General features: G+C 42.9%; 1 protein-coding gene and 1 non-coding gene across 4 annotated transcripts in view; both read left to right on the top strand.

The window, feature by feature from the left end:
• The window catches only part of RGL1 (ral guanine nucleotide dissociation stimulator like 1), a 280,330-nt gene that overhangs the window by 89,198 nt on the left and 165,334 nt on the right, over window positions 1-25,798 (top strand). For 2 of the 3 annotated variants that reach the window (XM_044942738.2, XM_044942739.2), the window contains exon 2: window positions 22,491-22,654. In XM_044942738.2, coding sequence (XP_044798673.2) covers window positions 22,523-22,654 — 132 coding nt within the window. In that variant the 5' untranslated portion in view covers window positions 22,491-22,522. Of the gene's footprint in view, window positions 1-22,490; window positions 22,655-25,798 lie in introns of those variants that run through there. The other variant, XM_006048650.4, reaches the window with a different exon arrangement.
• On the top strand, window positions 8,683-8,754 carry TRNAW-CCA. Its single transcript has one exon. It is a non-coding gene; the product is annotated as a tRNA-Trp (tRNA).

The following is a 25,798-nucleotide window of genomic DNA, read 5'->3' as shown; positions in this document are numbered from 1 at the left end:
TTTGTTTAGAGCTTCCCTTGTGGCTCAACTTGTAAAGAATCTGCCTGCAATGCGGGAGACCTGGGTTTGATACCTGGGTTGGAAAGATCCCCTGGAGAAGGGAACAGCTACCCACTTCAGTATTCTGGCCTGGAGGATTCCATGGACTGTATAGTCATGGGGTCACAAAAGTTGGGCATGACTGAGCGACTTTCAAAAGGAATCCACTTTGTTTATAGTTTGAAAGACTGAATATTGTTACAATTTCAACTCTCTCCAAATAGATTTCTAGAGTCAATGAAATCCCAGCATAATCAATATTGTTTTTGAGTCAATATTATTAAAATGTCACTTCTCTCCAAAATAATTTATAGACTCAGTTAAATCCAAATAAAAATCCCAGAAGCCTTTCTTGTAGCAAATTTCAAGCTGATTCTAAAATTTATATGGATATCTAAGTGCCTGGAATGGCCAAAAAAATTTTGAAAAAGAAAAGTAAAGTTAGAAAACTTACTGATCTCAACATTTACCGTAAAGCTGTAGTAATCAAGACAGTGTGTATTGGCATAAGTTTAGACACATAGATCAATGAAACACAATAGAGAGTCCAAAAATAGGCCCACATATGTAAGGTCAATTGATTTTAAATAAAGATGCCAGGGTAATTCAATATGGAAGGGATTACTTTTTCAACAAATGGTCTGGAACAACTTATCGACATAGAAAAAAAATGAACCTCAACTCTCTATCACACACTAAAATTAACGTGAGATGGATCATAGCCCTAAATGCTAAAACTGTAAAGCTTTTAGAATAAATTTTGTAACCTTCAGGTAGAAAAAAATTTCTTAAGACACAAAAGCATGAATATAAAATGTTTGAATTGGGCTACATTAGAATTTAAAGCTTCTGTTCATCATAAGTAAGAAAATGAAAATGCAAAGGCAAACCCCAGACTGGCAGAAAATATCAATATATATCTGACAAAGGATAGTTTTCCAGAATTTTTTTTTTAAAAACCTCTTGTGACTCACTAGTAGAACCAATAAAAAGTCTGCACAAAAATGGACAAATCTGAACAAACTCTTCACTAAAGATGATAGACAGCCAATATATTCATGAAAAGATCTCCCCTGTCATTCATCATTAAGGACATGAAAATTAAAACCATCACATGATCTCGCTACACATCCATTAGAACATTAGAGGAGGTGTAGTTATAATGAGCGACAATACCAGCTGTTGGCACACGATGCGCCTGGCACTCTGGTACACCGCTGATGGGAATGTAAAATTTTACGGCCACTTTGGAAAAGAGTTTTGGCAGTTTCTCATACAGTTAAGCATATATTTACCATATGATCAAGCAGTTCACTCTTAGGTATTTATCCAAGAGAAATGAAGGCATATGTGCACGTACAGAATTGTTCGTGAATATTCCTCTCACTTTTACTTGATGGAATCCAAACAGAACAACACAAATGCCTATCAACAGATGAATGTACAAGTGAAAGCTTTAACAATGGGATGCTATTCATTATAGTTAGTAAACTACTAAGACACCACAACACGGATCAGTCTCAAAACAAGTACAGTAAGTGAAAGAAGTCAGACACAAAGGTGTAGATATTGTATGGCACTCAGTGTAATGAAACTCTAGAAAAGAAAAAAAAGTGTTCCATGTATTTACAGAAGGCAGATCCCTGGCCCCCTGAATACAGTGATGGGGTGAGATCAACTGGGGAGAAGACTGAGGCAATAACCTTTTGGAGTGATGGCAATGTTCATTATTTTGACTTTAGTGTTGATAACCTGAGTGGCTATCTTTGTCTAAAGTCATTGAATGCACCCTTAAGGTGAGAAAAGTAAATTCTACCCCATTAAAATTGCTGTTGTGTGTAGTATTTGCTCTGTTTTTGAGGGCCAGGGTCTTGGACTCAGTTTTGAGAAACTTCATAGGTGTTGACAGTTTCTCCATCATATGAAGCCTTTTCTGTACTGGGTACCATGTCAGGCATTCTTTTGACAAAAGCATCATTGGGATGGAACATAGTGGGTTGAGGGAAAAAATAGGAAATGAGGAAGGACAGGATATCTGTGAGTTGATTTAGTCAACAAATATTTACTGACCATCTTATATGTGCCAGCATGGCCTAGGTGGGGCTTCCCAGGTGGCTCAGTGGTAAAGAATCCACCTGCCAATGAAGGAGATGCAGGAGGCACAGATTCAATATCTGGGTCAGGAAGATCCCCTGGAGGAGGAAATGGCAACCCACCCCAGTATTCTTGCCTGGAAAAATCCCATGGACAGGGCTCCAGTCCATGGGGTCACAAGAGTCAGACATGACTGAGCAACTGAACATGCATGTCCTAGGTACCCAACATATAAAGGTGAGTATAAGTGGGCCTGGACCTGTAAGAACTCACAGTCTACCACAATGCAAACTAAAGTACATTCTTATAAATGCTATAATAGAAATACAACCAACTTACATGGGATGTGCAATCAACTTCCCAATGGGTTTATCATCAGGAGGTGACATTTGCATTTGTTTTTTTAAATTAAATCCCCAGTTCAGTTCAGTTCAGTTGCTCAGTCGTGTCTGACGCTGCGACCCCATGAATCACAGCACACCAGGCCTCTCTGTCCATCACCAACTCCCGGAGTTCACTCAAACTCATGTCCATCGAGTCGGTGTTGCCATCCAGCCATCTCATCCTCTGTCATCCCCTTCTCCTCCTGCCCCCAATCCCTCCTAGCATCAGAGTCTTTTCCAGTGAGTTAGCTCTTCGCGTGAGGTGGCCAAAGTACTGGAGTTTCAGCTTTAGCATCAGTCCTTCCAAAGAACACCCAGGGCTGATCTCCTTTGAATAGACTGGTTGGATCTCCTTGCAGTCCAAGGGACTCTCAAGAGTCTTCTCCAACACCACAGTTCAAAAGCATCCATTCCTCGGCACTCAGCTTTCTTCACAGTCCAACTCTCACATCCATACATGACCACAGGAAAAACCATAGCCTTGACTAGACGGACCTTTGTTGGCAAAGTAATGTCTCTGCTTTTGAATATGCTATCTAGGTTGGTCATAACTTTCCTTCCAAGGAGTAAGTGTCTTTTAATTTCATGGCTGCAGTCACCATCTGCAGTGATTTTGGAGCCCCCCAAAATAAAGTCTGGCACTGTTTCCACTGTTTCCCCATCTATTTCCCATGAAGTGATGGGACCAGATGCCATGATCTTCGTTTTCTGAATGTTGAGCTTTAAGCCAACTTTTCACTCTCCTCTTTCACTTTCATCAAGAGGCTTTTTAGTTCCTCTTCACTTTCTGCCATAAGGGTGGTGTCATCTGCATATCTGAGATTATTGATATTTCTCCTGGCAATCTTGATTTCAGCTTGTGCTTCTTCCAGTCCAGCGTTTCTCATGATGTACTCTGCATATAAGTTAAATTAGCAGGGTGACAATATACAGCCTTGACGAACTCCTTTTCCTATTTGGAACCAGTCTGTTGTTCCATGTCCAGTTCTAACTGTTGCTTCCTGACCTGCATATAGGTTTCTCAAGAGGCAGGTCAGGTGGTCTGGTATTCCCATCTCTTTCAGAATTTTCCGCACTTTATTGTCATCCACACAGTCAAAGGCTTTGGCATAGTCAATAAAACAGAAATAGATGTTTTTCTGGAACTCTCTTGCTTTTTTGATGATCCAGTGGATGTTGGCAATTTGATCTCTGGTTCTTCTGCTTTTTCTAAAACCAGCTTGAACATCTGGAAGTTTACAGTTCATGTATTGCTGACGCCTTACTTGGAGAATTTTGAGCATTACCTTACTAGCGTGTGAGATGAGTGCAATTGTGCGGTAGTTTGAGCATTCTTTGGCATAGCCTTTCTTTGGGATTGGAATGAAAACTGACCTTTTCCAGTCTTGTGGCCACTGCTGTGTTTTCCAAATTTGCTGGCACATTGAGTGCAGCACTTTCACAGCATCATCTTTCAGGATTTGAAATAGCTCCACTGAAATTCCATCACCTCCACTAATTTTGTTCATAGTGATGCTTTCTAAGGCCCATTTGACTTCACATTCCAGGATGTCTGGCTCTAAGTGAGTGATCATACCATTGAGATTATCTTGGTTGTGAAGATCTTTTTTGTACAGTTCTTCTGTGTATTCTTGCCACCTCTTCTTAATATCTTCAGCTTCTGTTAGGTCCATACCATTTCTGTCCTTTATCAAGCCCATCTTTGCATGAAATGTTCCCTTGGTATCTCTAATTTTCTTGAAGAGATCTCTAATCTTTTCCATTCTGTTTTCCTCTATTTCTTTGCATTGATTGCTGAGGAAGGCTTTCTTATCTCTTCTTGCTTTTCTTAGGAAGTCTGCATTCAGGTGCTTATATCTTTCCTTTTTTCCTTTGGTTTTCACTTCTCTTCTTTTCACAGCTATTTGTAAGGCCTCCCCAGACAGCCATTTTGCTTTTTTGCATTTCTTTTCCATGGGGATGGTCTTGATCCCTGTCTCCTGTACAATATCACGAACCTCATTCCATAGTTCATCAGGCACTCTATCAGATCTAGTCCCTTAATTCTATTTCTCACTTCCACTGTATAGTCATTAAGGGATTTGATTTAGGTCATACGTGAATGGTCTAGTGGTTTTCCCTACTTTCTTCAATTTCAGTCTGAATCTGGCAATAAGGAGTTCATGATCTGAGCCACAGTCAGCTCCTGGTCTTGTTTTTGTTGACTGTATAGAGCTTCTCCATCTTTGGCTGCAAAGAATATAATCAGTCTGATTTCAGTGTTGACCATCTGGTGATGTCCATGTGTAGAGTCTTCTCTTGTGTTGTTGGGAGAGGGTGTTTGCTATGACCAGTGCGTTCTCTTGGCAAAACTCTATTAGCCTTTGCCCTGCTTCATTCCGTATTCCAAGGCCAAATTTGCCTGTTACTCAGGTGTTTCTTGACTTCCTACTTTTGCATTCCAGTCCCCTATAATGAAAAGGACATCTTTTTTTGGGTGTTAGTTCTAAAAGAACTTGTAGGTCTTCATAAAACCATTCAACTTCAGCTTCTTCAGCATTACTGGTTGGGGCATAGGCTTGGATTACTGTGATATTGAATGGTTTGCCTTGGAAACAGAGATCATTCTGTCGTTTTTGAGATTGCTTCCAAGTACTGCATTTCAGACTCTTTTGTTGACCATGATGGCTACTCCATTTCTTCTAAGGGATTCCTGCCCACAGTAGTAGATATAATGGTCATCTGAGTTAAATTCACCCATTCCAGTCCATTTTAGTTTGCTGATTCCTAGAATGTCAACATGCACTCTTGCCATCTCTTGTTTGACCACTTCCAATTTGCCTTGATTCATGGACCTGGCATTCCAGGTTCCTATGCAATATTGCTCTTTACAGCATCGGACCTTGCTTCTATCCCCAGTCACATCCACAGCTGTGTATTGTTTTTGCTTTGGCTCCATCCCTTCATTCTTTCTGGAGTTATTTCTCCACTGATCTCCAGTAGCATATTGGGCACTTACCGACCTGGGGAGTTCCTCTTTCAGTGTCCTATTGTTTTGCCTTTTCATACTGTTCATGGGGTTCTCAAGGGAAGAATACTGAAGTGGTTTGCCATTCCCTTCTCCAGTGGACCACATTCTGTCAGACATCTCCACCATGACCTGCCCGTCTTGGGTGGCCCCACACGGCATGGCTTACTTTCATTGAGTTAGACAAGGCTGTGGTCCTAGTGGGATTAGATTGACTAGTTTTCTGTGATTATAGTTTCAGTGTGTCTGCCCTCTGATGCCCTCTTGCAACACCTACTGTCTTACTTGGGTTTCTCTTACCTTGGGCGTGGGGTATCTCTTCACGGCTGCTCCAGCAAAGTGCAGCCACTGCTCCTTACCTTGGACGAGGGGTATCTCCTCACCACCACCCCTCCTGACCTTGAACGTTGAGTAGCTCCTCTCGGCCCTCCTGCGCCTGCGCAGCCACTGCTCCTTGGATGTGGAGTTACCACTGTGAGTCTGAGTGGACAGATGCAGACGTAACTGGAGGCTTCAGGGTGGCAGGGTGGCAGGATGCAGACAACAGCTGGGCCAGCGCTCACACCCCGTCTTCAAGGACAATTCCACGCACCGCCCACCGGCCTGGCAGGGGCCGCTCCCACATCCGTCGAGGTCGGTCTCACACTGCGTGCCCATGTATTCTGCAGGATAAATGGCCAGTGGTTTAGGTCAAATGCTTTGTAACAATACAGATATAGATGGGAATCCTGGCCCTGCTGCTTACTCCTTCTGTTATGGCTCATTCACATAGTTGTACAGCAGAAACCCACACAGCAAATCAACTATCCTCCAATTAAAAACAAATTTAAAAGGTAATAACAAAAACAGACTTGTGGTTGCCAAGGGAGAGGAGGGAGAGGAGGACTGGGATTTTGGGATTAGCAGATGCAAACAATCACATATAAGATGGATAAACAGCAAGGTTCTACTGCATAGCACAGGGGACTGTACAAAGTATCCTGGGATAGGCCATATGGAAAAGAATATGAAAATGAATAACTGTATGTATAACCAAGTTTTTGCTGTACAGCAAAAAATAAACACAACATTATAAATCAATTATATGCCAATGAAATTTAAATAAAATAATGAAAACATGCAAATAAGTGAGAATCAAAATAGGGGGCATGAGGTGATGGTGCATGTCGGGTGTGATAATTACAGTATCAGGCATGTATACGCTCCAGTAGGTGATTGGTGTTGTATTAGGGAGGGTGTAGGCTAAGCTGCTCCAACAGAGACAAAGAAAAGGTGAGGGGAAGAAGAGTATTTTGGGCAGGAGTTGTCCATACACAAAAGCATGAAAGCACTGTTTGGAGAATGTGAGCAGTCCAGCCGTGTGAGAGAGTTGGGGAATTGGAGCAGGGCAGAGGGGAATATATAACTTGTAGGTCAGGGTACAGTCGGACCATGATGTACGGTGTTAAGGACCTTGAACTCTATGTTGTAACGGTGCATTCTTATTGCAGATTCCTAAGGAGGCCAGTGATCTCATTAGGAAGGCTAGTCTGGTGATGGTATGGAGGATGACTAGCAAGACTTAAGGGCAGAGAGTCTAGCAACTTGGTTATTGCAGTCGTTCAACCAAGAGATTGTGAAAGTATGTATCAAGGTGGTGGCTGGCGCATAGAAGGTTCTGGTCTGAGGTGTCTTTAAAGAAGTAGTCGGTAGGACTTGGTGACTCCTTAAAGAAGGAGCTTAGTGACAGGGACCAGTTGAGGATGAGTCTGAGATTGCTAGGTTGGGTGTCTGGATGGATAATGTTGAAATAAATCTCTAGACCCAAGATGGAGTCTCTCCTGCCTGGGGTGCCCTGTCATCAAACCAAACGTTAGATAACTTTGCGTCTTTGTAAATGCTCTGCTTGAACAGAGGTGCAGTATACCTGTATTCAGTCATCGAGTCCCCAAACACCAAACACCAAGCTCACTCTGGGCTTTCTCACCCCAAACATGGCTGGCTATATTTTCTATTTGTCTTTTCCTTGTTTCTTATTCTTTATCCCGTAAAAGTTTCTTGCCTTCTGCCTTACTTTGCAGTTCTCTGAGATTTTCCATTCCCACGATGTATTAAAATTTGTTTGTATCCCCTAAATAAAGTTTGTATCTTGCCATTAGTGGATACAGGAAACCCATGAGCAAGAGAAGAATTCTGTCGTGAGTTAGGAAGTATGAACAGTGGATGCTGTTTTTATGGAAAGCAGTTATTTTGAAAGTGTTTTGGTTGAATTTAAGGGGAGTGTCCTCCAGTATATTTATTTATCAATTGTATACATGCAGCATTATTCTAACATTTATGTGTATTATAAAACATAACAGATGAGATGAAATAAACATGTAAATTGAAGTTGTAATCTACAGTCTTGGGTACCAGGTCAGGGGTGTGCAATTCATTTTAGACCCACTGGGGTATAAGAGCCATTGTCAGGCTTGTTTGAAAGATTATGATCCTTTCTTCTCCTCCTTTCTTTCTGTTTTTTTTTTTTCCCCTGAAATAGGTATGCAAGTCATTACCCACTCTGAGCAATATTTGTAAAACTTTCTTTACATCTGCAGTGCATTGCCCTAGAAGTTCCTCATAGTTTAAATGAAGCAAGATTTAACTATTTTGACACAAACTTTCGCTATGTTACAAAGCATTTCCTCCCTAAAAACTGGATAAGACCAAGAGACAGAGGTTCTGGTAAAAGTCCCAAACTGGACCTAGAGCATGGTCCTTGCCTGGTTTGTCCCAGCAGAGAGGACCAACTGAGGACTTTTCATCTCACCTCACTACCTCTTCTCCCTAAGATGATGGAGAAAAGGAGAGTGAGGGAATTTGGCTCAGTAGCTCAAACTAAGCACTGGGGACACTTACATTTAAGACTAATGTCACTGCCAAAGTGCTACTCAAATGTATTGAAAGTCCTGCCTTTCTATTTCAAGTTCCTTTTTTGTCTGTGTGAGACCAGTCTGTTGCACATGGAAGGCGAGTGTTGCCAGATTCTAATTTGGAGAATAAAGAACTTATTTTTGACTAATTGGTCCAGTAGGAACTGGAGTAAACCTAAACAGCTCTGGAGGTCTGTGGCAAGGAAACAGAGAGGGGAGAGGGATTTAATCAGCCATCACCTAGGCAGCCTATTGATAGACTTGGGCTTCCCTGGTAGCTCAGAGGTTAAAGCGTCTGCCTCCAATGCAGGAGACCCAGGTTCAATCCCTGGGTTGGGAAGATCCCCTGGAGAAGGAAATGGTAACCCACTCCAGTATTCTTGCCTGGAGAATCCCATGGATGGAGAAGCCTGGTAGGCTACAGTCCACGGGGTCGCAAAGAGTCGGACACCACTGAGCGACTTCACTTCACTTAAGGTGACTTAATGTATTTATTTCCCAGGTAAGACTTTAAAATTATTGATACTTGGACCTGATTTCATAATATTTCATTCCCTGGATGATGTTATACTTACAAAAGCAACTAGCCTGGAATTCCTTTTTAGGGTGCACAAGTGGATAAAAAATAAAACCCCACACTTTGTTTGTGTCCAGACTAAACTGGAGAAATGAAGTAGGTGTATAGAAGCTGTGACTCTAAGCCCACTAAAGCTGCACTAGCGTTTAAGTCATTTTTCAGCCCACGATGACGTTAGTAATCATTAAAAATCTCTGGTATCCCGAGTCACTGTCAGCTATAATCGAATTGGAGCAATGAGCCTGAGCTCTGCATTCGTTTGAGCTATAAATCATAAACCCATCACCCTCCCGAGCAGAGGCAGAGAGAAATCAGTGAGTACCCTAATAGGGTCCATATGTTGTTGTAAAGAAAGTCTTAAAAAATAATTAGGCTTACAGATCACCATACTTTTGTAGCAAAAATGTACATATGTGACTAAGAAGTGAGAGAACTGACAACGTCAGTGTTGGCTTCTGTTTTCTGCCATTTTTTAGAAAAAGTAGAATAATTGTTTACTTAGCTCTGGAAGGGCAGGCCTGGGGACGTTGTGACAGGCACCTGGGATTGGAGGGGAGCTGCCAGAGTGGGACATAAAGGGTGGTAGGAAGAAACAGGCTCTCAGCTTTGTAGATAAGGAAGCGCACATTTCAGATAACCCTCTTGCCCTTCTGTCTTCTACCTGAGTGCAAAGAGTTAGTGTTTCTCTTTAAACATTAACGTTACAAAGCCAAATTAACATAGCCACAATTCTGTGAAAATTGTCATAGGCCATAGTTGTTGTTCAGTCGCTAAGTGGTGTCCGACTCTTTGCAACCACATGGACTGCAGCATGCCAGGCTTCCCTGCTCTTCACTGTCTCTGGGAGTTTGTTCAAACTCATGTGCCTTGAGTTGGTGATGCCATCCAACCATCTCATACCCTGTCGCCCCCTTCTCCTCCTGCCCTCAATCTTTCTCAGCCTCAGGGTCTTTTCCCAATGATTCAGCTCTTCCCATCACGTGACCAAAGGTTATTATAGTATGGAAAACGATGCTTTGCTCTCAATCAGACAGATCTGTTTTCATATTCTGCTTTCTGACCTTGGGTGATTCACTTCACTTCTCTGAGCTTCAGTGAATAGGGGATTAATACTTGACTCACAGAGCTCTCAATGTAATGCCCTTTTATGTATCTATCTTCTAACGCTTAACCTATTGTTTTGAAATATAACTCTTTCTCTTCAAATGATTGTGAACTTCCCAGTGGTTCAGATTAAGAACGCCCAGCATGGAGCCGCTTAGAGGACACATGCTTATTTATCTTTATTTCTCCCTGCCTTACCCACACCTGGCACAATGAGTTGGCTAAATAATTAAAATGTCGGGGACTTCCCCATCCCTCCTGTGCATCGTATCTTGCGGGGTGATAAGTTTAAGCAACTTAACTGTCACGTCCCTGGACATTTGCCGTCTAGTTGCAGTTAAGTCAGTTTGGCCCGTGGAGTCCCTCAGCTAGGAAGTCAGGGATGCTAAATCGAATGTTGGCACAATTGCTCTTTGGACTAAGAGGTCTGAATCTGAGTCGGACTTTCATTCAGTCTCCACTTCGGTTTATTGGAAATGCCAAGGTCAAGCTGTGGCAATGAAAAGAAGGGAGAAAGTGAAAAGTCCTGTAAAAGCTGAAGCAGGAAAAAATAAAAGACAAATGAAAAAAAAAACAAAAACAACTGCAACCCATTTGGAATGAAATGGTGACCTGGTATGAAATAATCCTTCTTCCCCTCAGACAGATGCCTCGGTGGAGTTCCAAAACTAAAACTGAAACCTAGCTGAGTGTTCAAACCTGCATTCCTTCCACCCCTCATTTCTTGGTATCAAAGTTGAGACATTTCACGAGTTCTGCTACCATGAACTGTATGTGTGTAGGAAAGGGGCAGATAAAATGGGCCAATTAGACTGCAGCCACATCTGTCAAAACTCTAACCCTTCACCTTAGTGAAAATATAATCTAGGATCAAACACATAAGCCCTGCAGATGTACACAAGCCATGTGATGCAGCCTTTGGAAAGACTGTGACGGATGGCCGCTGCTTTCTGAAGGCCTAATGAGAAATCCAGGCTTGGCCCTGCTAGGAATCTTTGCAATCTTAAAGAAAAAAGTAGGTTCTAATTCAGTAACTATTTCATATATCCCAGCAAGATCCTCCCTCCAGACCGAGTCGAAAACATTCCTGACTCTGTTGCTATGCAAAGCAGTTTTCCAATACGTCTTGGAAACCTGTTTGAGATTTGAGAGTGGAATTTGGTTTTCAGTGGCCTCATTTAGGCTTGAGATCTTTTGGTTCACTCCAAAATAATGTGAGAGTTCTATTCTTCTTGGACTATGGAGGGTAAATTCTCATCTAAGATACATGTGAATGCAGGATGCATCCTCTATGACACACCCTTATATAACTGATATGAAAAGCAAAAATAAAATAAAATAAAAAATGAAGAAATAAAAAAAGTTGGAGTGTCTTTATAAAAAAGTTCACTAAGAGACTCTGAGGGCTTCCCAGGTGGCACTAGTGGCAAAGAGCCCACCTGCCAATGCAGGATAGGTCGGGCACGTCACATCACAGGTGCAGGCCCAAGAAAGCTGAGAAGGAAGTAAAAAATGTGGGCACTGGTAGAAGTCATCCTAACACAGGGTGCACAGGTCCTTCCCTCTCCCATGCTGGATGAATATTTGTTGTTGCTGTTCAGTCACTCAGTCGTGTCTGACTCTTTGCGATCCCATGGACTGCAGCACGTCAGGCCTCCCTGTCCTTCACCATCTCCTGGAGTTTGCTCAAATTCATGTCTGTTGAGTTGGTGATGCCACCCAACCATCACATCGTCTGTCGTCCCCTTCTCCTCCTGCCTTCAATATTTTCCAGCATCTTTTCTATTAAGTCAGCTCTTCACATCAGGTGGCCAAAGTATTGGCGCTTCAGTTTCAGCATCAGTTGCAACATTGGGATGAATACTGAACCTGTTCATTTGGCCCTAGCCCCATTATGGGCATTTGTTGCTATTTCACGGGACAAGATCAAGGAAGGAAGAAAATAGTTAGATGGAAATGAAGATGCTACTCTGAATATAAAGTCTAGCACTTAGTCTAGCAAATTGGTGTCTGGGGTATTCAGCAGGACTAATTGGATTTAATCATTGCTTTGTGAAACTAATCAGAGTGGGGCAAGGTTATCTGATCTAATGGAAGAAGACTTGTAATTAAGAATACATGTTATATGTAAAACTCATGGTGGCCTTGCTGCTTAGAGATTGAGAAGGAGGATAAGTATTGGTCTAGTGCCAACTCACTGTACATGCCTCTTCCAGAAGCGTTTTCTTGAAAGAGATTTCCCTCCATCGGGACCTGCCATTATCCTATGGTCTAGTGAAAGTGACTGTAATTAAATAGATTAGACTTCTGTTTTTGGTAAAGTAAAAGATTGGGAACAGATCACTCTTTAACCTGAGATGTGGAAAGGCCAATCAATTTGGAAGTTAAATGATTTTTTGCATTAACTGATACACTCCATGGATTTCCTTTCCTGAATCTAATGTTTCAAAATTTAACATTCCTCCTGTGAGAGCTCTGTTCTGAATCTTTTCAAGAGCTCCGATTCCTGGGATTTCAGATTTTTCAGCATTTATATGGTGTTATTTTGTAAATGGGCTTCCTTTGTGGCTCAGCTGGTAAAGAATCCACCTCAATGTGGGAGACCTGTGTTCGATCCCTGGGTTGGGAAGATCCCCTGGAGAAGGGAAAGGCTCCCCACTCCAGTATTCTGGCCTGGAGGATTCCATGGACAGGGTGGAACATTGACTATTAAGGGGCAGCAGGAGTGTAGTTGGTGTTCCCAGGTAGCTTAGTGGTAAAGAATCCGCTTGCCAAGGCAGGAGACCCACGTTTGATCCCTAGGTTGGGAAGATCCCCTGGAGGAGGAAATGGTAATCCACTCCAGTATTCTTGCCTGGGATATCCCAGGAACAGAGAAGCCTGGCTGGTTGCAGACCACCGGATTGCAAGAGTCAGACACCACTGAGCGACTGAACACCAACAGAGCAGCATAGTACAGTGGTGAGGATACAGCTCTGGGGTCAGGACGGCTTGAGAGAAACTCCAAGACTAGTTCCTTCATCTCTCACGATCTGAGCTTCTCCGGAGTCTGGTCTGCGGATGAGCTGATGCTGACAAGGTGCAGACCCAGTGCCTGGCAGGGTGAATGCTGACTCCGGTGAGATAGTGGCGGTGGTGGGGCTCGTTAGCCCTGTTGTCGTTATTGCTGGGACTTAAAAGATAGCTCTGACATGAATCAGCTCAACTTTCTTCAACTTGAAGATAAAAATTAGCCCGGGACTGTTGAACTGGGTGATGCTCCCTTCATGGTTTTTGTATTTTGCCCTCATCCAGCCAGTTAAAGCTGGAGTCCACAGAACTGTGAAACATGGAGCCTGGGACAGTCCCGTGACTTACAGTTTTATCTCATTTTCAGCTTTCAGGCAACATCATCGCTGAGCTTTTTATTGTTATAAAAATGCAGGCCATAAACAATTCAGTCCCTTAGACTTCTCTCTCTCTCCCTTGGAATGCTGGAGGTTTCTTTGTGATCTGAACCTCCCTTCTGTCTAGGTGTCCTTCCCTCCCCCATGTCTGTCTTTGCAGATTTGTTTCCAGACTGGCCGTGCTGAATGGGGACCAGGAAGGGAGCCCAGCTGCTTTCCTTGTGTTTTCTCTCCGTGCTGAGCAGGAATTGCTGAGCAAAGAGCAGCATTTCTCAAGGGAAGTTCATAAGGGTAGTACAAACTCGGTCTGGGTTTTCTTTCTTTCTTTTTTTTTTTTGAATTATTATTAAAAACTTCTGCCAAATACTATCAGTGAGAGGGGAAAAGTACAAAAAAATCTGAAATGCAGTTGAACCAGCCTTTAAAAAAATATCAGTCTGAATGAAGAAGGAAGGCCTTGCACTTCTTTAATTTTCTGCATTTAACAAGAGACAGTTGCTTTCAGAGAAAGTCACTCCTGACTCCACAGACGATTGTGCAACTTTGCCCAGTTTTCAGTGAGACGGTCCATAATTAAAATTCCTTTGGAAATGGTTGCCCAATGATTGACATTTGTCCCAAAATACATAGTAATGGTAAATGTGTAATCTTGGACTCCAGTGAATTTTTTTTTTTTAATGGAAAGAAAAGAAAATGAACTTTTTTTTTTTTTAAATATGATTGAGCTTTTTTTTAAAAACAAGTTGAAGCAGCATAACAAATTTATGTCCAGTCTCGCTGTCAAAGAACTGGCAGTCCAGCAGGGGAGACCAACAGCAGGAGATTAAGCTGAGGAAAGCAAAAGAAAGCAATATGCAGAATATAAGTGAGTTGCCGTATACAGACTAGAATGCTGTATAAGAGATAATGAAGATCTGTTTACCTCCTAATATGTGGCATACACTGTCACTTCAAACACTAACTTTTAGGATTGCTATGAAATGTTTTGACATGCCCCCTTTCCCAGCCCTAGAGAGCTCTCCCTATGCCAGGGCTTCCTGGAGACCTTTCTGTCTGATGTCTGTCTGCGTCCCAGTCTCTATTTCCCCACCGAAATCCCTAATTCCAGACAGCTGCTGCTTTCTCTCTTTTCAAATGGCACAGACTGGTGAGACCACTGTGATGCTCCCCCACAATTGGGAAGGCTGTATCTTAATACTTTCTTGTATCCCCCCAATTGGTAAATACCTCAATAGCAATCATGATTAGAAAAATCTACCACCAAGCCATCCTTAGATTTGGGTGCTAAGCACTGGTGAGCACCCCCAAACACCAGCTTTACAAAGCCTCGGCAAACTTACAGTTGACTACATGACTGAGAATTTGGGGTTGTTCCCGAGTAGTCAAGATTCAGATGTTCTATCTGTCAATGCCAGGGGGCTCTTTACGCTCTTTTTGACTTCTGAATAGCGAATGCACACCTAATGTGGGAATAGTGACAATATGTGAATGACCCGCAGAAATCACAACTTTTCGCTGTTTTGTGTAGATCGCTCAGCTGTACTGGAAAAGCAATTCAATGCGTATTAGTTTTGCCATAAGCAGTCTCAGCAACCTTGTAGTCTGTCTCTTCACTTTATTTTTATTTTATTTGGCTGCCTCGGCTTTCCGTTGCATCATGTGGGATCTTGCATTTGCTGTGCATGGACTCTGTAGCTGTGGCAGGAAGCATCAGTAGTTGTGGCTCGCAGACTCCAGAGCACGTGGGCTTCAGTAGTTGCAGCGCGTGGGCACTGTAGTTGGGGTGTGGTGGGTTTAGTTACTATGCAGCATGTGGGATCTTAGTTTCCTGACCAGGGATCAAACTCATGTCCCCTGCATTGCAAAGCAGATTCTTAACCACTGGACCACCAGGGAAGTCCCTATCTATTTATTTTAAAGAGGAGGAAACTGAGGCTAAGGAGTGAAATTTTTGGTCAAGGTTCATGTAGAGAATTACTGTGGCTTCATGATTTGAACCCAGATCTCCTGACTGGAATTTCAGTGCTGTTTGTATGATGCTATTCTAGATCTCTGATTAAAACTAAGAGGCAGACTCTTATTGATAGATAAACTTTTTAGGTGGAAGAGTTGTAAATAGTAGGAGATAAAGATAAACTTGTCTTATCTGAACAGGACCTCAGCTCTTTAGGAAGGGGAATAAAGATGAGAGAAGGTAGGAGGAAAGACATGGCAGAAAGACAAGTGATCATGGAAAAGACTGGAACAGGGCAAATGCCACACTTTTTCAAGATTAGAAGAAATTTGAGCTGAGTTAACAAATCAAAATTCTTCAGGGAGAAGTCAGAGTTTAAGTGTATAAAGGGAGTAAAACAGAAATACTGTGTTATTGATATGAATGATGGAATCTGCAGGGGCAGAAGAAAAGCATGGCCCTAATAGGTAAAGACAAGAAACACCACACCATCCCAGTAAGGTGCTGAATATTAAACACTTTTTGTCCTTCCAAAAATATGTGAAGAGGAGAGGTGGGAGGAAAAAGAATGATTTAGAGAGATCTCATACATTATTTACTATCATAGTAGGATGTCAAATAATGAAGTACTAATTGATTTATCAAACTCCAGCATAGGGATTAATAAAGTAAATATAGATTTCAGGAAACTTGTGCCCTAGCACTTACTTGAAACTCAATGTTTTAAAAAAAAGATCATGGCATCTGGTCCCATCACTTCATGGCAAATAGAAGGGGGAAAATTGGAAGCAGTGAAAGATTTTATATTCTTGGTCTCCAAAATCATGCGGACAGTAAATGCAGCCATGAGATTAAAGATGTTTGCTCCTTGAATGGAGAGCTATGACAAACATAGATAGCCTGGTAAAAAGCAGACATATCACTCTGCTGACAAAAGTCCATATTGTCAAGGCTACGGTTTTCCCGGTACTCAATGTGCAGATGTGACAGTTGGACCATAAAGATGGTTGAAAGGGAAGATTATGTGTTCAGTCATGTCCTACTCTTTGCAACCCCATGGACTGTAGACCGCCAAGCTCCTCTCTCCATGGGATTCTCCAGGCAAGAATACTGGAGTGGGTTGCCATTTCCTACTCCAAGGGATCTTCTTGACTCAGGAACTGAACCCATGTCTCTTGTGTCTCCTGCATTGGCGGGCAGATTGCTTACCACTAGTGCCACCTGGGAAGAGAATTGATGCTTTCCAACTGTGGTGCTGGAGAAGATTCTTGAGAGTCCCTTGGACAGCAAGGAGATCAAACTAGTCAATTGTAAAGGAAATCAATCCTGAATGTTCATTAGAAGGACTGATGCTGAAACCAAAGCTCCAATACTTTGGCCACCTGATGCGAAGAGTCGACTTAACTGGAAAAGACCCTGATGCTAGGAAAAATTGAGGACAAGAGGAGAAGAGGGCAGCAGAGGATGAGATGGTTAGATAACATCAATGGACATGAGTTTGAGTAAACTCTGGGAGATAGTGAAGGACAGATGGGGAAGCCTGGTGTGTTGCAGTCCATGGGGCTGCAAAGAGTTGGACACAGCTTAGCGACAGAACAACAGCAGCAGAGCATTCAACCAAGCTTAGAGTCGTTCTGAGCAAAGGCCGTGTGTGACTGTATAGGTCATACCTATAAAGCCTGCCGTAGTCAGAAGTTAAGATGGGAGTAAAAAGGGGACTGCTGCTCCTGCTGCTGCTAAATTGCTTCAGTCGTGTCCGACTCTGTGCAACCCCATAGATGGCAGCCCACCAGGCTCCCCTGTCCCTGGGATTCTCCAGGCAAGAACACTGGAGTGGGTTGCCATTTCCTTCTCCAATGCATGAAAGTGAAAAGTGAAAGTGAAGTCGCTCAGTCGTGTCCGACTCTTAGTGACCCCATGGACTGCAGCCTACCAGGCTCCTCTGTCCATGGGATTTTCCAGGCAAGAGTACTGGAGTGGGTTGCCATTGCCTTCTCCAAAAAGGGGACAGAATGGTCTATTTTTTCATATTTCCCCTCCCTCTATCTATTCCACTGTTAGCCACGATTCATCAGATGTGACCACCTCTCAAGGAACACTGTTGTGCCAATTGCCTAAGACAGTGACACATCAACTCTAGTCCGTGGGGAAGGGGCATGAGGTCTCACTCCACCAGTGAAGGGTAGGGGCCGGGGGCTGAAGCCCTTCTGAACTGACCTAGGAGGGAGTGCGTGAACTTGGGAACCCTACAACTTTCTAGCAGCGACTTAATCTCTCTGAGTCAAATGTTCCATTGCTGTGAAATGGTGATGTTTACCCCGAGGCATTATTGTGTGGATTTGAGATACAGTAAGTCCCCAACATGTGAACGAGTTCTGTTCTGAGAATGCGTTCGTTAAGTTCAGTTTGTTTATAAGTCCAACAAGATTAGCCTAGGTAACCAACTAACACATCTAACACATTAGCTATATGGTATTGTACTGTAATAGGTTTATAATACTTTTCACACAAATAATATATAAAAAGCAAGCACAAAAAATAAAGAAAACATTTTTAATCTTATAGTGTGGTACCTTGAAAAGTACAGTACAGTACCAACTACATCACCACGGCTTTTACACTTGTTTCCGGACATTCTGGACTTGAAAATAAAGTTACTGTACTACTGTTCTCTATAAAGTACATTCTCTGTACAGGAAAGTACACAAAAGCACAGATGCCTGCAGAGGATGCACGCACATGACAATTGGACATGTGAATGCAGGTTTGCATCTTCACAAGTTCACAGCTTGAAGATTTGTATGTAGGGGACATACTGTAATTTGAAAAATGCCTAGCACAGTGACTAGGAGGCACTGAGTGCCAATCTATGTTATTCAAATGGTCGTTTTGTGTGTGTGAGCGAGGAAATATACTGAGCATGGTGGAAAGGCTCACGTCTCAGAGAGGGTAGAGGATCTCAGAGTGCTTGAAGAGCTTCGTAAGAGCTGGCTGCTTCTCTGCACCCATCCTCAGTTCCCAAGTACCTTGGAATGGTTTAAAACTCAGAATTGCAACTTCTTCCCAAACAGGGTAAGGGACAGTCTGTAGGAAGTCAGTATGCAATAGTCAGTTCAGTCTCCCATACGGAAAACTTGCCAACTTTCACCCACACTGTGGGGATGAGAAAACAGCTGTGGGCAGACAGTAGGGTGAGAGCCATGGGGTCACTGGGCTCTGTTACATTTCCAGATGTTCCATTGTGCCCCCTGAGATCCTGCAGTCTGTCTAGCTTATCCAGGTACCTTTCCATGATATACAAATGGTACAGCCACAAAACCATCTGATGTAGTTTTTCCACTTTGTTCTGATTTATTATTTGTTGTTTACAGTATTATCTCCAATAACAACAATGGAATTTCCTTCCCTACTAATTTGGCCTGTTTCCATTTTGCCTGTTTATTTTAATTTCCTTTTTTTGGAACTGAAAGCCCCACATGACTCTTCTTTGTTTATTTCTTTGCAGGTATGTGTCAGCATAATTTATGTCCATTCAGAAGAACTTTGCTCATTAATTGTCAAGGTTCTGTTTCCTGGTTCCTACTGGGAGTGTATCGAGTGCTGCATGCTTCTAATTACTGCACGATGGTTTTGGTTAAGTGTTCCTCATCACTGCTTTCTGCCAGAATATTGCTTGCTCTCCATGGCTTACAGATGGAGCATGTGAGGCAGAGAAGTAACTTGGCTGTAGAAGACCCTTCTCTCGAACCTTCCGACCTATCACCCCTGCCCAGCTTATCAATGCCATTTCCATTTACTTTTACTTTAAATTCAGTTTTTGACTGGAGGATAATTGCTTTACAATGTTGTGTGGGTTTCTGCTGGTTTATGAATCAGTCATAATTATATATATGTCTCCCCTCCCCCTTCAGCCTCCCTCGTCTCTGCTATCCCACCTTTCTAGGTCCTGGCAGGACACAGGCTGGGCTCCCTGTGCTGCAGAGGAGCTTCCCGCTAGCCAGCTAGTTCACACATGATCATGTGCCAATGCTGTTCTCTCGATTCGTCCCACCCTCTCCTTCCCCCACTGTGTCCACAGGTTCGTTCTCTACATCTGTGTCTCTGTTCCTTCCCTGCAAATAGCTTCATCAGTACTATTTTTCATTTGCTTTTATTTGGGCAGTAGGTTATGTGAGTTTAAGACCTGCTTTTTGCAGGCATGCTCAATTCCTTGAAGACATTTCCGAGAAAACGGCTCTGTGGTAGCTAATGAGCAATTGCTGCTTGCAGAGTTTCTGCCTAGGGGTGCAGGATGAATGTTAGATTTAACTCTTTCTTATGAAGAGCTTACAGCCCACTAAGTCAACAGAAGTTAAAGAGAAGAGGTGACTTGACTTGTAATCTGTTATTTGAATATATTAGATCTGCTGCCTTAATTTTACTGGATTCTCATGATTTACTGAATTAATAAATTCATCAAACATATACTTAGTACTTACTCCATACATGACGTCATCTCTAGAGTTTAGATGCTTAAAAGACCAAAAGGTAGAAATAGAATTGAAAGCAAATAATTTAAAGTGCTGTAAGTGACATGGTCGGATTCTGTCCAGAGCATATACAGAGAGATACAAAGGAGGAAGGGTCTTTATTCTCTTGTCTTAGTGGGTGGAGGGGAGGTGACACAAACAAAGGCTGAAAGATCCGGGATGCTTTTGAGATCCATAAGCACTTTATTCAGGGCTTCTCAGGTGGCTCAGTGGTTAAGAACCCGCCTGCCAATGCAGAAGACAGGGGTTTGGTCCGTGGATCAGGAAGCTCCCCTGAAGTAGGATGGCAACTGACACCAGTATTCCTGCTTGGGGAATTCCATAAACAGAGGTGGTTGGCGGGCTACAGTCCAGTTCAGTTCAGTCGCTCAGTCGTGTCTGACTCTTTGAGACCCCATGAATCGCAGCACTCCAGGCCTCCCTGTCCATCACCAACTCCTGGAGTTCACTCAGACTCACGTCCATCGAGTCAGTGATGCCATCCAGCCATCTCATCCTCTGTTGTCCCCTTCTCCTCCTGCCCCCAATCCCTCCCAGCATCAGAGTCTTTTCCAGTGAGTCAACTCTTCTCATGAGGTGGCCCAAGTACTGGAGTTTCAGCTTTAGCATCATTCCATCCAAAGAACACCCAGGACTGATCTCCTTCAGAATGGACTGGTTAGATCTCCTTGCAGTCCAAGGGACTCGCAAGAGTCTTCTCCAACACCACAGTTCAAAAGCATCAATTCTTCGGTGCTCAGCTTTCTTCACAGTCCAACTCTCACATCCATACATGACCACTGGAAAAACCATAGCCTTGACTAGATGGACCTTTGTTGGCAAAGGAATGTCTCTGCTTTTGAATATGCTATCTAGGTTGGTCATAACTTTCCTTCCAAGGAGCAAGTGTCTTTTAATTTCATGGCTGCAGTCACCATCTGCAGTGATTTTGGAGCCCAGAAAAATAAAGTCTGACACTGTTTCCACTGTTTCCCCATCTATTTCCCATGAAGTGATGAGACCGGATGCCATGATCCTTGTTTTCTGAATGTTGAGCTTTAAGTCAGCTTTTTCGGTTGTAAAAGAGACAGACGCCTGCAAGCACTTATTTCCTTGGCTGTGCCGCTGGGCCTTAGTTGTAGCGTGCAGGATCTTCATTGTCTCACGTGGGATCTTCCTAATTGTGACCCACAGGCTCAGCAGTTGCGGCACATGGCCTTAGTTGCTCTGTGGCACGTGGAATCTTCCAGGACCAAGGATCGAACTTGTGTCCCCTGCATTGCAAGGCAGATTATTTACCACTGAGCCACTGGGAAAGTCCCTGTAAGCAACAGAGACAGTGTGGTTGAGGAGGCTGCTGGGCATGGTAGGAGGAAGAAGGTAGAGAAGACTTGGATACTGTGTTATAGAATTTGGACTTTAATCTCTGGGAAAAGATTTTGGTAGGTGGAACATCATTATCAGACTTGCTTTTTAGAAAAATTACTCTCAGAAGGATGGGCTCGGGAATGTGAATAGAGGCAAGGAGATTCCTTAGGGCAGTGTGGTGCTGGGCAGGTGTAATGTGATTCTGAACAAACCAGTGGCAGGTGGAATGCTGTCAAGGAAATAGACTTTATAGAATTGGTGTCAATGTTTAAATATTGTCTCTAGAGTGACTGCTGATGAAACTGAGGCTCAGGAAGTTAACACAGCTAATAAATGTCAAAGAGAACCTTCCTCTTTGCTTCTGCTGCAGTTTAGAAGCATGATTACCGTGGCATTTCACACATGGTGCTGTAAGACACTGCGTGGTGATTACTTGTTTACAACCCTTTCTGTCCGGAGACAGCAAACTCCTTAAGGTTAAGAACCAAACTGCGGATTTATTTGTGTCTGCCTCACATGGAAGCTCGAACAAACAAGTGTCTAATAGATGTTTAAAGAGTAAAACTCCTGACCCCAGAGCCAGTGCTTTTCCCACATGCCCCGCAGGGCATGGAAATGCGAAAACATCTTCCAGGCTTGTCTTGAGTGCTCAGTTTGACTCTTTGTGACCCCATAGACTGTAGCCCACCAGATCCCTTGTCCATGGGATTCTCCAGGCAAGATTATTGAAGTAGGTTGTCATTTCCTCTGTCAGGGGATCTTTCCGACCCAGGGCTGGAACCCTCCTCTCCTATCTCTTGCATTGGCAGGTGGATACTGAGCCACCTGGGAAGCCCAGGTGTGTCTTACATCCACCCATTTTCATGTCTTCTACTGAGGGATCAGAGCAAAGTGACAAGCAGATAGAACAGGCGAAGGATGCTTTTTACTTTGCTTTAAAATTTTATCACTTTGTCCATTATCAAAATGCATCCCTTTCTCCAGAAGCCTGCATTAAAATGCCAATCATGAATAACTAAAATATAAAAAGTGTCCATAAAATTTGGTGTCTATTATGATACTATTTTTGATGGTCTCACTATCCGCGAATCAGGCATGATAATTTGCTCTGCCATCTCATTGTTGCTGTTGTTGTTATGTAATGTTTTAACCTGGATCCCACTTTATTCTTCCACACAGATCCGTGATGCCTCCTGCCCGGCTCTTTCAAGATGGAGGAGAAGCCCTTGGGAGAGCCTGCACATGTGGTGTCTAAAGTCAAACTTTCCACCAAGGTAGAGAGCACCGGACACTGGCTGGGGGAAGATCATGCTCGGATATGGGAGGTTTTAAAGACGGAGGAGGTAAGACAATGCTGAGTGGCACAGTTGGTGCAATGGTGGGTTTTCTTAGATTTGAGATGCTCATTCTTAGTGCAGCTGTTATCATAGGCCAGCTTGGCAGTTTTTTATTCAGGGGCCATAGGCACAACCACAGCTAGAGAATAAGAGGTCAGGCCTATGTCCCTTGGACATTAATAACTCCACAGTGATTCATTCATTCAGCCAAGGGAGGTAGCCCTGACAGATAGGACTTAAAACATGCAAGTAGGCATTTGTCCTTGTAGACTCCTACCAAACATACATGGGAAATCAAATTGTGGTGAGAAAATTGATTGCTCAGGATCGACGAACACATGTGGAATTATATAAATTCATTCTTTGACAGCGTGAGATTAAGTATTAGTTAGGGCTCCTTGGTTGCAAGCAATAGGAATTGACTCTAATTTAAAGAAACTGGCAAATTATTGGAGGATATTGGGAGGTTCGCAGAACTGATGGGAATTTGGAGAACTATGCTTGGAAACAGGACAAGAACCAAGTCAGCAGGAACTACTCAGAGCCCTACCCCTGGTATAACTTCCAGACTGGTCTCTCCTCTCTCATTCTCACATTTCTTTGCTCAAAATGCAAAACAATGGGAGAGAGGGCCTCACTGCCAAGCTTGGTCACATGTGTTTCTGTTGGTTATTCTGTTACGAGGAAAATAATCTTTCACGAGCAGTCATTATACCAAGGCCTCAGAGCACTTGTGTTGGGTGTCCAAATCTCTAATATCTGCATGTCGTCATGATCCCAATCCAAGAAAGTAGTAAAATAGCTATAGTCTTAAATATGTGAGATCCAGACGAAGAAACTATAAATTCTTTCTATAGAAATACTAGCACAACAGAGTTTAGTTTTTTGTTTCTTAAAGCAGTAAAACTCTGCAGAAAGCTGTTTGAAGTCTCTGTGTGTGTCACTTAATAGGCTCAAGACTAGGATCAGAAAGGGAGGTGCTGAGGGCACAGAATTTAAGGAGGTGCCCACTCTCACGTTTATGTCCTGCACTTACACAAACTTGGAAGTTAATCTGTCCTTGTATTTTGCATGCTAGGTGCCTTGCTTACTCACCCTAGTCCTGGCCCTGGCACCCAATTCCATTTGCTTTCCTCCTTCCCCAAAGGTAATCACTATCCTAAATTTGGAGTTTATCATCCTTATGCATATTTCAGGGCTTCCCAGGTGGCACCACTGGTAAAGAACTTGGCTGCCACTGCAGGAGACACAAGGGACTTGGGTTCGATCCCTGGGTCGAGAAGATCCCCTGGAGGAGGGCATGGCAACCCACTCCAGTATTCTTGCCTGGATAATTCCATGGACAGAGGAGCCTGGCAGTCTACAGTCCATGGGTCGCAAAGAGTTGGACACGACTGAGTGACTGAGCATGCACGCAAAGTTGATACTAAAGAGTGGGAAATAGGTGGGCGAACGGCATTAAATCAATCAATAATTGCAATGCAGTGTGATGAGTGTTGTATGTAATAAATATGTCCCTAGGCATTTTCAGAGCCTACAGCAGGGAACATTAATCCCGCATGGGTGTGAGTATGCTCATGAAGGTGTGGGTGTCAGGGAAAGAAAACTTCTCAGCGAAGAAGTAAGGCTTGAGTTCATTCTTAAAGGAAAAGTAGAAGTTAACCCAACAGAAGGGATTTTAGAAGAGGAATCTGAGCAAATATTCCCAGAAGAGGGAAAATTGTGTAAAGGGCAGTATTATTAATAGAACGTCCTACAGTTGGGAGCATCTGCAGCAGAAGAGAAATGGCAAGAGATGAAGCTCAAGCACCAAATAATGAAAAGACTTATACGCTTCACTCAGAAATTCAGGAATTGTCTTGTGGGCCTTGGGCAGTCAGTAAAGGGTTTTAGGCAGGGGTAGTGACACAGATTTGTTTTCTAGAAATCTTGCTCTGTCAGACATGTGAAGGATGGCCTGGAACACTTCAAAACCTTTTTCGGGCACTTTGATCTCCTTCTTCTCTGTATACACTCGGCTAGTCAGTGCTCAACTGGGAATTATTTGGGGGTATTCTTTTTTCATGATGGTGATTCTCTCTTTCAAGCTAGGCTGTCTGTCTTATAGACCATGTCCATTAGTTTTAATTAGACTTCACTTAGAAACCCTAAAGCACTCACATACTGCTGTACACAGTTGAAATAAATACCTGATGGTTGATTTATGAATCATTTTCATAGCAATTACATGACCATGTGATCATGGTTTCATAGTAACATGTTGTTTCTATAAAGGTTAACAGCAACCAAAATACTGCCATCTCTGATACAAAGGTGATTTATTTCATTGGCCGTTGGGTCGTAGTCAGTGGTGGGTTTTGTTTGTTTGTTTGGGTCCTTACTGATCGCAATTGCACTGATTCATTCATCACGCACCGCTTATCTGGGCTCAGTGTCTTGCATTTGTGAGGAGCCTGCCAAGATAAGCAATATTCTCTGTGGCTGTGAAACAGAGATGTTCTCTGTGTGAAATTCAACTAGTGAATGCCTGTATGGAGACTAGACATATGACCTCTCCCTCTCAATCCGGTTCTGGAATGGGGCCTCACGTTGTAACATCACATTCTTGGAGGAAGAAATAGTATGTGTCGTCACGCATACTTTGGAGATTAAATCATTCCCATCTGAGGGACAGGAAGAGAGAGGATTAAAAAAAAGAGAGAGAAACTGGATGACTACTTGGATAAGCAGTGGGTGTGCATTTTATTCCACTCTGAAGAGCCAGCTCTTTGCTGACCTTAAAGAACGTGGTTCAAAGATAGCGCTAGGCTTCTTCTTTGTGATTCTGAATGACTTCCTTTTTCTCTCTGCCGCAAACTTTAATATGAGGCACAGGGATAGACGTGTCCTGCCTGGGAACTTATTAACATATAAACATGCTTTGAAATATTTTTACTGAGATCAACAGGGTAGACATTATCATCAGTAGTGAGAAATGGAATATTGAAACCAAATATTAATAATATTCAACTGGAGTCTATAAGGGAGGGAGAGAAAGTATCATTTATGAAGCACCTACTCTGTGCCAGAACCGTCCTTGGCACTTTTATATTCCGCAGTATATTCAGTTGTTACAGCCGTAGGGATATTTTTAACTAGAAGCTTACTTAC

The sequence above is a fragment of the Bubalus bubalis genome, chromosome 5 (assembly GCF_019923935.1).
Source record: "Bubalus bubalis isolate 160015118507 breed Murrah chromosome 5, NDDB_SH_1, whole genome shotgun sequence".
Taxonomy (NCBI): Eukaryota; Metazoa; Chordata; class Mammalia; order Artiodactyla; family Bovidae; genus Bubalus; species Bubalus bubalis.
Note: the sequence above shows the minus strand (reverse complement) of the source record. Positions and strands in the feature narration are given on the sequence as shown.